Raw genomic sequence first — 13,107 nt, 5'->3', positions numbered from 1 at the left:
GCACCACAGCAAGCAGCCATGGGGCAGTCACTGCAATCCATCAGCACTGTCACCAGGACATCCATCTGCCAACCTGAACTGTACATTTGGCAACCAGGCCCATCCATTTGGCCATCAGGCCCTTCTATCTGGCATTGGACAACAATCACGAGGTGCTCCCGAGCTGCTTCACCCCTGGTGTCAAGGGATGAGCCATGGCCAAAGGTCTTGCACAACAAGGATTGCTTTTAAAGAGGAAATCACCCCCAACTGACCAGCACAAAGTGAAACTAAAGGTGCAAAAGCAGCTCCAGTCAATGTTTAACATGGAATCGGGTTAAAAACAAAAACACCAAAGATCACAGATGATGAGTGCAGGTCATCCGCATCAGATTGCTTCATTCTGTGCAGGAGAACACGCTGGATTTTCCACTTCCTCCCCATTATTTTAGTGCATTTTTGACGCAGCACATTTACCCACCCTCATGTTGCCTTTAATCACAAATATAAACCAGCAAAGATTATTTTTAACCAAGCCTGATAGAAAACCCTTTAATAGCAAAAAAAAGCTTCATGTACAGGCCCAGACTGCCCTGGGGGCACTCAGACTACCAGGAGTTTAGTAAACAGCTTATACAGACACTTGCACTGTGTAAATGTTTGCAGTATGCAAAGATGTAGCACAGGCATAAATTGATAAAACCCATTTAAGGTTTCTCCATAGTCCAGTGCCGAGGAATTCCAAGATTATCTCAGAGTCAGGGTAAACACCATATTGTGTTTTGCACACAAGTGAGCATCAGAAGGTCAAGAATACAAGACGAGAGCAGGGAAGGAAGCGAGGGCTTGGGAATGTGCTGTTATAAGCCAGGGAGGTAACAAAGACTGAGCTTTAGAGGGAGGAATTTACAGTGTTTTTCAACAAATAAAGTGTCCAACTGCACAAAGCTCAGCCTTGCAAATCCCCTGGCACGGAGCATAAACAGGGAAGAGCGCAATGTGGTTATGGTTAATGCTAAAATCTATTATAAGCAAAGAAAAGAGCTAAAATATGAAGACTGCTCTTGAAAATTTTTCTGCATTTCTTTTTCTGTCAGAGAAAGCTATTTTCAAACAGAGGATTTTTTGCACTTCATCCCAATAAGAAGCTTCTGCTATTTCATAGAATGGTTTGGGTTGGAAAGGACCTTAAGATCATCCAGTTCCAAATCCCTGCCCATGGGCAGGGATGCCTCACACTGGAACGCGTTGCTCAAGGCTCTGTTGCTGCACTTGGTTTACTGAACAGTATCTTCCTGTATGAAGACAGGCTGAGAGAGTTGGGGCTGTTCAGCCTGGAGAAGAGAAGGCTGCGTGGAGACCTCACAGCAGCCTTCCAGTATCTGAAGGGGGGCTATAGGGATAGTGGGGAGGGACTCTGCATTAGGGACTGTAGTGACAGGACAAGGGGTAACGGGTTCAAACTTAAACAGGGGCAGTTTAGATTGGATATAAGGAGGAAGTTCTTTACTGTGAGGGTGGTGAGGCACTGGAATGGGTTGCCCAGGGAAGCTGTGAATGCTTCATCCCTGGTGATGTTCAGGGCCAGGTTGGACAGAGCCTTGGGTGCCATGGTTTAGTGTGAGGTGTCCCTGCCCATGGCAGGGGGGTTGGAACTGGATGATCTTAAGGTCCTTTCCAACCCTAACTGTTCTATGATTCTATGAACAGCACAGCTCATGACTAATGAAGATGAAATTCTAATGTCATCTAAGGAAGCAATTAAACAACTAAGTGACATCTTTTCCTACCTCAAAAATATCATTGTATTAAGCTTGTCCTCAGGCAGAGGATTTCCTAATGATTTACTGATGACTTTAAAGCCCGAACCATAATTGTTAATGCTGTGAAATACTCATAACCTCAGCTTCAAAAGCCTATTCATTTTTGGGAAACACACAAGAAACTATAGGCACAAATCACCAGTATTTCACCTTTTCAACAGCGTATTGAAAATGAGCTTGAGAAGAGCAAAATGACTATGACTCAAAGGATGACATTTCTTCCTCTTGCCGCATATCAATTCAGTGCATGATAGCAGGATTGTACTTCCAGGTTTTTGGAGTTCTTTAGAGGAAAGGTTTCCCCTTCTTCAGATGTGGTGAGAATAAGATAATAACTCATTTGTGTGTCCTGTTTTGACTTCAGTTAGGCTGAAGGTTTACAGGAAGCATTCTCTCAAGACAAAACAACTCTGGATTTTCAGTTGAAGACAGGGAAAAACACATGATGTTTTTCATATTTTCATCAACTTTTTGTTCCTTTGCTGCTCTCTTCTCATAGAGATTACAAGGGTTTTTTAGCACAAACATGAAGTATTTTTAGAAGTTCATTTCACAAAAGAAAGGAAGCACAGCAGAAGGTTAATTCTGGAAACAGTTACTCAGTCACTTGGAACAAGCGGAGTCCGAAGGGAAACATTAGTTTTTCCATACACAACTTGGGATTAGTTTCTCTAATTTCAGCTAAAAGAACAGAAAACATAAGAGGGTGCTTGTCACTGCAAGAGTGAAGTACATAAAGGCACAGGTACAAAGAGGATTCATCGTATCTATCACTGACCAGCATCCACAAATGGGCCTCTCACCACAGACAGACAAGCCTAATCCCAGGCACCCATCTTTTATAGTGTCTTTTTAAACATATAATATATTTTATATTTTTAGCAGGTTGCCTGACCCATCACTGCTGTTTCTGAACATGTTCCAAAGAGTTCAGAAACGTAAAGTTTAAGGTACATAAGATGAAGACAGGCTGAGAGAGCTGGGCTTGGTCAGCCTCGAGAAGAGAAGGCTCCTCAAGGGGAGACCTTAGAGCAGCTCCAGTGCCTAAAGGGGCTGCAGGAAACCTGGAGAGGGGCCTGGGACAAGGGCCTGTAGGGACAGGCCAAGGGGAATGGTTTTAACCTGCCAGGGGAGACGTGTACATCTGCAACATTGATTAATTGGCTTTTGCCTTCTGTCAGCATTGACATACAATGAGTTAACCTTAAGTCGTGTTCAAACCTGACACATGGGGCAGCTTTCTACTTGAGAAGCAGCCTGCATACCAAAGCATCTCAAGCTCTACCAGATGACAATAATTTTTTGTCTCTCAGATAATCAGGATTTGGAAATGAAAACGTAATACTTTACATGCTACAGTGTAGTAACATGATTTGTTCATTGTAGAAGCAAAAACAACCCCTTAATTGTTGATGCTGATGACGACTGCACAAAAGGACACTTGCTCTATGTGCTGTCTTAGCAGTATTATATATTTAGATTACTGGAACATATTTAGACTGCTGGAAGCCACATTTCTTTCAGGCTCCAAACTGAAGAAATATCATTGCATCAAGTCAGATTCTTACCAAGAGGAACTTACCTAAAAGCTGCCAGTAAGGGAGCGTAAATTGAGTCTCCATCATACACATACAAGTGGTCCCAACTGCACTCTGTGGCAAAGTGATTGAATCGAAGCCTGAGGATTGTGTTTGGCCTGTAAAAACACAATGAACAAAAGGGTTGTAATTAACCTCTTAACACATGTGACAAAGTCCCTCCAACAGACTTCTGTGGTGTGAAGCTCTGCTTTAAACAAGACTAAAACCGAGGGACTTGGTGTAACTGTAGGTGCATCAGACATGCGGCTTTCTTCATTTGGGTGCATGCTCCCATGGGATTAAGCAACATGTTCTTCACGGCCAGAAAACCTGTGTCCTTAAACTTGCTCTTCAGTTCTGCTGATGGGGACAAGCACTGCTCTTCACCAGTGCTGACTCTCTTAATGTCAAGGCTTTGCAGGGGCAAGGAAGGAAATCCTACATGTACATTACACATGAAGACTCACAGCCACCACCAGGGAACTCACCAGAGTTTAAAGCTCTTTTCTGCAGATTGATGTGATTACAATGGCCTGAGATTATTTATTTGCCCAGAAGCTGGAAGAAATCCTTCTTTTATTACTTGTGCAGTACAACAGCTTTCCCAAGGGAAGCCCCTCCAAACTGAAACCAGAAACATACCTCAGTGGAATGTAACCTACGATATTATCTGTCTTGCTCTCCAACTTCTGGGAGCATGAATAAACAGGGCGAAAGAATGCAGAGGAGACCCATCTTCCACAGGATGGAAGGCCCTGGAGCTTTAACTTTAGCCAAAAAGAAGGGTTTTGGTTGTTACATGGACTGTCAGCAGGCACTACCCACACGCTGCCCCTCATTCTTGACAGATCTAATGAGGTGGCCTGGCTTTCTTTTGGAGATGAGTTACAAAAACTACCAGGACCAGTTGAAAATGGAATGAGTTGAAAGTCCTCAGAAAAAGCCAGGCAGCCTTCCTGATGAATGCAGCTGGCCCAGCACACCCCAATGTTAACACCACCCTTCAAGAGGCATCTACAGGGCTTGGAGCAAGCTGCTCTAGTGGAAGGTGCCCCTGCCCATGGCCAGGGGTTGGAACTGGGCGAGCTTTAAGGTTCCTTCCAACACAAACCACGCTGTGATTTTAGGATCTACTCTGCAGATCCACTAAGTCAAGAGAAGACCATCTGGATGCCTGATCTCCCAAGATGCATCAGCAGGAAAAAGGTTTTAGTTCCTTGATCTCAGGATGAAAACACTAGTTCAGACACCAAAGCTTATCAGCATTTCTTTCACTCCACACATAAACGATGCCCGCTAAGCCACAACCAAGTTTAGACACTATTAGTTTCATGGCTAATGAGCAAAGAAACATCTAAAGAGAATCACACAGAAGCCATGGCAGATACCTAATTTAGGGCTTAGCACAAGGAGGATGAAAATAACACTAGCATTGTGCTTCGACCCAGAGATAAAAGGAGAGTGACTCTATAGAGCCTTGCTTTTTCTACCCACAGCTGGGGCTGTTGAAAGGATAGATGTGATTAGGAGCTCTTCAACAGCATTTGCCCTCAGGTTCAGATGAAATCCTTGGTCATCCTAATCAAATAAATGAATAATGTGTCAGCTTGCCATAGAGTCTCCCCTTCCCACAGAAGGGGAATCCTTTAGGGAGTTATTCTGCAAAGAGAATCTTTTTTGATAGGCACAATGATCTACCCCAGACCTATGGAAAGAGAGCAGCAGGCATAACTCAAGGATAACGTCTTGCTTAAAGGAAAGCTATAAAGAGGACTCATCGTTTCAAAAGGGAGCAGCTATGAAATTGTAGGGGGGGTGCTGCTAAAGTAATGCTCTGACAGTTAAAGAGCAGAAAGAAACACTGAATCAATAAAATCTTCAGGGCAAGAACAGAAAGAGATTCTCTTTGCTACAGCTAACAACTCATTACCAGACAGCACTCATCTGCAGGATGGCAAGGTGCATGGCTGCAGGTTCTGTCTCAGAAGGGATCTCACCTGCCCTAACTCATGCTGCTGGGGGAAAATGACAAGGACACAGCACAGAAGAATCAAGAACGGAGCAAGAGTGAATACAGCAAGGAACACATGGCTTATTTCACATCTGGATTTATCCAGTGTCTCCAATGCATGGTTGGGTCATACCTTTACTTGCTAACCCCAGAAGCCCTCCACATCCTGGCACGCTAGCAACAGGGTGAGGGCACCCAGCAGAATTTAACAGCTCTGCAGATGTTGTTTTCCAAGTCCAGCTCTCTCTGGGAATTTCACTTTTGGCAGGCAGCTTGGGCTGTCTTCCCAAGGGTGCATACTGCAGCTGCTTGAATCGGCGTGATTATCTCCTTTCTGTTTACCACCATCCTCTCACAGCAGGCAACAACCAACCAGGAAAAGGACACCGACTTCAATGCCTGGCTATGAAGGAGAGAGGACCGTTTTTGCCCACCTCTTCACAGCAAGTAAGCTCTCACTTCAGAGCCCACAAAGTGATAGCTCTCTAGGAAGCTCCTCAGTAGAGCAAAGAAAGGCTGAAGGAACAGTTATGGTGACATTATCGGGGACACATGAGCAGCACTTCACTTCTGATAAAAACATGAGTCATGTTATCCTTTAGAAGTTCTGAGGGTGAAGCTGGCTGGACTGGAAGTGCTGAGGCTGGCTTGGCTGCAACAGCATTCCTGCAAAACCTACTTTAATTACTTGTAATTCCAAACTGGTTGCAGATGTATTTTTATTACCTACAAAAATGAAGAGGTGTTGCATCTAACTTTTGATCTTAACCACATTAAAGAACTGGGCTCCTTATTTAGTTAATAGTGAGTGGTAGGCTCCTGGTTTCAGTGTTCTGGATGGTGCTCTGGAACAGCTTAGCCCTCACCTTTGAGTATCTCGGGAGCTTAGGCATTTAAATTACTCATCCAAAATAAATGTCTGAAGCAGATGAAGTGAATGCCAAGTTCCTTTTGCTCATCAAACCTCCCAAACACACAGAGAAGACTAAGGAAAAGTGTACTCTGGGCTTTTAATAAGTTCTCATCCACCAAGATCAGATCCTCCAAGACTGAGAGAGCTGGGCTGGGGCAGCCTGGACAAGAGAAGGATCCTCAAGGGGAGACCTTGGAGCAGCACCAGTGCATAAGGGGGCTGCAGGAAACCTGGAGAGGGGCTTGGGACAAGGGATCTAGGGCCAGGCCAAGGGGAATGGCTTGAACCTGCCCGAGGGGAGACTGAGATGGTGGCAGAAGCTCTTCCCTGGGAGGGTGCTGAGGCGCTGGCACAGGGTGCCCAGAGAAGCTGTGGCTGCCCCATCCCTGGCAGTGTTCAAGGCCAGGTTGGACACAGGGGCTTGGAGCAAGCTGCTCTAGTGGAAGGGGTCCCTGCCCGTGGCAGGGGTTGGAGCTGGAGGAGCTTTAAGGTCCCTTCCAACACAAACCAGGCTTAGGACTCTATGGTTTTAAGATGCCAGGAGACTTCAGCTTACAGGCATTCAAGTGCAAGTCCATGCTCTCACATGAGTCGTTCCGATCCACAAAGTGCTCTACTTACAGATTCAGGGAACAGCATGGAATGTAACTCAATACACAGCTGTTATCACACAGCATCATAACTGACCATGCAAAGGCTGAGAAACTGAACAAAGTGGTTTCACAGTCCTGGCATCAGACCACACCTATGAAAAATGTATTTCGACAAGTCAGATGCTCTGAACAGCTGCACCATCAATCAGAAGACAGTCATAGAATCATAGAACAGTTGAGGTTGGAAAGGACCTTAAGAGCATCCAGTTCCAAAGCCACTGCCATGGGCAGGGACACCTCACACTAAACCATGGCACCCAAGGCTCTGTCCAACCTGGCCTTGAACACTGCCAGGGATGGAGCAATCACAACTTCCCTGGGGAACCCATTCCAGTAAAGAATTTCCTCCTTATATCCAATCTAAACTTCCTCTGTTTCAGTTTGAACCCGTTACCCCTTGTCCTACCACTACAGTCCCTAATGAAGAGTCCCTCCCCAGCATCCCTATAGCCCCCCTTCAGATACTGGAAGGCTGCTGTGAGGGTATGCACTAAATACGTTACCCCTAAAATTCTCTGCAAGAAATCACTATAAGGAAGATAAGGATCAAACACAGGAAAGGGAGGAAATGAGGGGAAGAGGTCTGAGTGTCTTCTGCAGTTTAGGGAGCCTTTGCAAAACAGGTCAGTGGTACCTCTCAAGTCCTCATGGCCCAGAGAATAAATAAGCATCTGAAGCGCATCATACAGAAACTGATTCTCCATGAATAAGAGGCTTTAGTTTGCTCTATTTTTTAACATACTGCCAAAGAGTCCCATTCATGTTGAAGCCCAAGATCTGAACGGCCTGATACAGTAACAGTTAAATGAATCATGATTCTTCATTTATTTACACAAATGCCTGGATTTTCATGTTCCACATGGAGTTCCAACTTGAGGGGTATTTTACACAGCAAATCTGTAATTCAGAAGTCACTTTGGTGGGCTCAGTTGCACAATAAACCAACTTACTTACCAGGACAGACTAAATGCTCTTCTATCTATAGCTTTAAGGATAGCAGAAAAGAATCACAAGATCTGAAATTAGTCAATGCAGATAAACCTCACCTAAAATTTACAACAAGCAACACTAAGCCCCAGGTTTTCTACACTCACCTTCCTTCAATGAGCCACGTGCATTTTGTTTTGTATTTGTAATTCCCAGGCCCATCCGTGACATACCCTGAAGGTCCAGTGAGTCTGCAACGAAAAAACAAAGACAAGCATTAGCCTCCAGCAGGACGAAGCATTCATGAAGGATTTCCTAAGTTCAGGAGATCCACCATAAAGGTTTTGGTTACTTCAGAGCCACTACAAACAAACCAATAGCACAACACAACACAGTTGAGCAACTGGACTTCTCCTGTTAAACTCTGTACATGCTTTCTGATGACAGTTGAGAGGTGATGGTTTCTCCACCAGACCAATGGTATAGTTTCAAATCCATATCTATGTAGACATCACATAACCAGAAAGCTGAAGTCCCTAACAGAAAAGCTAGAATTATTCCTATATCATATATATTCCTTATTCCTTTATACAAATACAATTCTTGCATGAGGCTGGGATGAAGTCCATGGTGCAACCTCTCACCCATTGGCTACCTGGCTCTTCACAAAGTTCCTTGATGACCTCCCGACCAAAAGACTGATCCCCATAACCCTTTAGTGCAAATTAAGACCTTCATTCCTCAAGTACCAAGAGCTGCATCACTCAGGACATCAGAGCATGGCAGCCACCACCTTCAGAAGCATGTTCCCATCCCCATGTCATCCCACATTAAGTGACTGAAGTCCTAGAGCTGAGTGGTCCCCACTGCCAGGACAGTGCCAGCACAACCCTATGAAACCACTTCCCCTCTGCACCTCTAAGTAGGTGGTGACAACTTGACTACAGCAAAAGACTGTGGAGAAGGATGTAAAAACAGAAAGTACAGTTTGTATCAGTCATCCCAGGACACTCGGTGACCTGCACCACTTAAAACCATTAAAAATTAAGGTGTCACTGAAAGAGAGAAGGGAACAAAGCCAACAAAGGACTCAGTTCTCTCAACAACAGCAAAACACCATGCAAAGTCTATAGAACTGCACTGTCTGGCCACTGAATGCAGGGCTGTCCAAACAGAAGCAGCAAACCCATAGGTCAGAAGGGTGTTCTAATGAATTGCTCCCAGCACATCCCAGAACTATGCTCAACCCTTTGTTGTGGTACCAAGGAAATGGATATTCAGGCTCGGCACTTGGAATGCTCATCACTTGTAATGACCATGAATTAGGGACATAGGAAAGAGCGAGTGAAGCCACACAAACTCTGCTTTCATGTTTCCATTACTCCTGCTCTCCAAACCTGACAACCAAACACATCCACACCACTGAGGTTAACAATGCACTGGCTGCAGCTGCAACTTCTCCTCTCCATAGATTTGAATGAGGTATATGTTCTGCAAAGGTCTCCAAAGGCCAGGTTGGACACAGGGGCTTGGAGCAAGCTGCTCTAGTGGAAGGGGTCCCTGCCAGTGACAGGGGTTGGAACTGGATGAGGTTTAAGGTCCCTTCCAACACAAACCACTCTGGGATTCTGTGCTCACAGACAACAGAGATGACAATCACACTTCATCAAGGCTGAAGGAGAAGGATCTAGCAGGAGTCTGAAGTACTGGATATATTGCTGGGCTCCAAAAGAACAGGCACTGAAGTTCTGCATCTATTACCTTCACACAGAGACTGGTAGGAACATGCACGGGCAGAAGACAAAGCCAAGAGCCAGATCACTGAGATACACGCTCCCATCTCATACATGAGTCAAAATATTCCAGATTGGCCTCAACAAATAGCTGAAGTATAGCAGAACCAGTTGAAAATCAGCTACCAGAGCAGGATGGCCTCAAATGGAAGTGGTATTTGCAGATGCCCAACCACTATGGTCTGGCAGAGCCCATACTGGCACCTGAAGCAGGACTGGCACCTGAACCTAGGGAGGTTATAAACTCCATCATCATAGAATCAAAGAATAGTTTGGGTTGGAAAGGACCTTAAGGTCATCCAGTTCCAACCCCCTGCCATGGGCAGGGACACCTCACACTAAACCATGGCACCCAAGGCTCTGTCCAACCTGGCCTTGAACACTGCCAGGGATGGAGCATTCACAACCTCCCTGGGCAACCCATTCCAGTGCCTCACCACCCTCACAGGAAAGAATTTCCTCCTTACATCCAATCTAAACTTCCCCTGTTTCAGTTTTCACCCATTACCCCTTGTCCTGTCACTACAGTCCCTAATGAAGAGTCCCTCCCCACCATCCCTATAGCCCCCTTCAGATACTGGAAGGCTGCTATGAGGTCTCCACGCAGCCTTCTCTTCTGCAGGCTGAACAGCCCCAACTTTCTCAGTGTGTCTCCATACAGGAGGTGCTCCAGTCCCTGCTCATCCTCGTGGCCTCCTCTGGACTTGTTCCAACAGTTCCATGTCCTTTTTATGTTGAGGACCCCAGAACTGCACACAATGCTCCAGGTGAGGTCTCACAAGAGCAGAGCAGAGGGGCAGGATCACCTCCTTAACCAGTACATCAGTCCTACTTGCAACACACTCGTAGCAAAACAAAACCACTGCAAAATCATATTTGGCAAAAAAGAGAAGGAAACAAGATCAGAAGGTTCCACACCCCATATCCTGGAACCTTTTGCTGTGTCTTTTCCGAGTGATCTGTTAATGGCATCCTGTAATCTTTCTGAAATAGCTGGACTGAGTCAAAATGATTTTCCAGAACCTTTTCCATAAAGCACTTTGAAGGTTCATCTCTCATCCAAATTAACAACGCAAAACCCACAGATCTGGACAAGCCCCTTCCCCTTCATATTCATTTACTGTAGCACTTTTCAACCTCAGACACTCAGTGTAAGATTTTCAAAAGGCAGGTATTGAATATATGGATATTTAAAGCTTTGAAAATCCACATTTCTTATTTCCTGAGCAGGAATTTGCAAATCCAGATGCCAATTCTAAGCTGTACACAATAACATATGGACTTTTTAATCAATGAATTCACCCCTTGGATAATAACACCTGTGGAAAAGGAAGGAATAGATCTGTACCAACGCTTTGGTACTGACAGCATAAAGAAACTCTGGAAAGCTGAGCAAGTCTCACAAGCTCAAAATGAGCTTACGCAGCCCTCACAGAGCCTCTGCTCAGAAAACCCTTGGAACAGTCTTCTCTGGAAACTATTATTAAACCATTCACCACAGGAATGCTATCAAGAGTGACAGGAACAAAAAGTACAGTAATCTTGTTAATACTATAGCCACAGCTATGACATATCTTGGGAAAAAAAAAGGAGCATTTCAACATCAGTATCATTTAATCACATTTAGGTATTTTTACAAGGAACATAAGGACTTTAGACAGTGGTGTGTAAGGTCTCCCCTTTAACCTGCCCAAGGGGAGACTGAGATGAGCTCTTAGGCAGAAGCTCTTCCCTGGGAGGGTGCTGAGGTGCTGGCACAGGGTGCCCAGAGAAGCTGTGGTGCCCCATCCCTGGCAGTGTTCAAGGCCAGGTTGGACACAGGGCTTGGAGCAAGCTGCTCCAGTGGAAGGTGTCCCTGCCTGTGGCAGGGGTTGGGGCTGGATGAGCTTTAAGGTCCCTTCCAACCCAAACCAGTCTGGGATCCTATGAGTCTATGATAGCTCAGCAATATAAACATAAACCATGGCATTTAGCTTTAACACGATAACCAAACCCAAGTATTTAGCAAATACCGTATCAAAGAAGTTCATCTGAAAGTATCTCAAATTCTTTACTAAGCTTTAGAAACTGCTGCCATTGCGAACAAATGAAGAGTACTAAAATAGTAACAATAATAATCAGAGTTGACATGTCTGAAAGCAAAAGCAACTGGCATTAAGCTCTTACCCACATACTGCCTCGTATGAGGAGGGCATCAGCAGAACCATGTTAGTCTATGAACAGCCTCCAACAGACATGCTCCAAGAAAGACAGAAATAAACACAAAGCACTAAAAGTAAACTGAAGCTTTCAGATAGAAGACAGAACGCAGAAGGAATTCTGTCTTTACATTCAATAGGGAAAGCTAAACCAATGTCCCAGCTCTAGTAAAAGCAAACTCCTTGTTCTTTCCAGCTCAGTCCTGGTTGGGCTCTACGTGACACCAGCACTGGTGGGCACTGATAACCAGAACACATCCGGTACAACGTTTTGGCTTTGTCCATATTCAAAGGCTCAGGAAGGGAATAAACAAGTAACTCAAGGAGCAAAAACACTCCAGGACTGAAGCACTTCAGCACAGGACACTCTCCTAACATACCTGGGGCTATATGTAAGTGAGACCTCACCTGGAGCATTGTGTGCAGTTCTGGGGTCCTCAACATAAAAAGGACATGGAACTGTTGGAACAAGGCCAGAGGAGGCCACGAGGATGATCAGGGGCTGGAGCACCTCCCGTATGAAGACAGGCTGAGGAAGTTGGGGCTGTTCAGCCTGGAGAAGAGAAGGCTGCATGGAGACCTCAGAGCAGCTTCCAGTGTCTGAAGGGGCCTATAGGGATGCTGGGGAGGGACTCTTCATTAGGGACTGTAGTGACAGGACAAGGGGTAATGGGTTAAAACTGAAACAGAGGAAGTTTAGATTGGATATAAGAAGGAAATTCTTTCCTGTGAGGGTGGTGAGGCACTGGAATGGGTTGCCCAGGGAGGCTGTGAATGCTCCATCCCTGGCAGTGTTCAAGGCCAGGTTGGACAGAGCCTTGGGTGCCATGGTTTAGTGTGAGGTGTCCCTGCCCATGGCAGGGGGGTTGGAACTGGATGATCTTAAGGTCCTTTCCAACCCTAACGATTCTATGATTCTACAATACTCTCACAACACACACTAGAAGACTCGTACCTCTAGGTAAGACACCACAAACACCACAAAGTTCTGAAGTCTTTTGCCCTCCTAAATGCTTTCAGCATATTTACTATATCATAGAATCACACAATAGTTAGGGTTGGAAAGGACATTAAGATCATTCCATTCCAGCCCCCCTACCACAGGCAGGGACACCTCACCCTAAACCATGTCACCCAAGGCTCTGTCCAACCTGGTCTTGAACACTGCCAGGGATGGAGCATTCAGAACTTCATCACTCAGATGCAAGAATTAGACACAAGGAAGTGTGG

The 13,107-nt window shown here is 45.3% G+C and overlaps 1 protein-coding gene across 1 annotated transcript in view; it reads right to left on the bottom strand.

Moving 5' to 3' along the window:
• Positions 1–13,107, bottom strand: part of ATRN (attractin) — a 172,996-nt gene that overhangs the window by 123,043 nt on the left and 36,846 nt on the right. Inside the window, exons 2-3 of the mRNA XM_062619979.1 lie at positions 8,054–8,137; positions 3,385–3,498 (exon numbers count right to left, since the gene is read on the bottom strand). Of these exons, the coding sequence (XP_062475963.1) occupies positions 3,385–3,498; positions 8,054–8,137 (198 nt within the window). The remainder of the gene's footprint in view (positions 1–3,384; positions 3,499–8,053; positions 8,138–13,107) is intronic.

This window comes from Pezoporus occidentalis, unplaced genomic scaffold, assembly GCF_034315485.1.
Source record: "Pezoporus occidentalis ecotype Australia unplaced genomic scaffold, CSIRO_AGI_Poc_V1 ctg217, whole genome shotgun sequence".
Lineage (NCBI taxonomy): Eukaryota > Metazoa > Chordata > Aves > Psittaciformes > Psittacidae > Pezoporus > Pezoporus occidentalis.
This window is presented reverse-complemented; position numbering and strand designations above follow the sequence as displayed.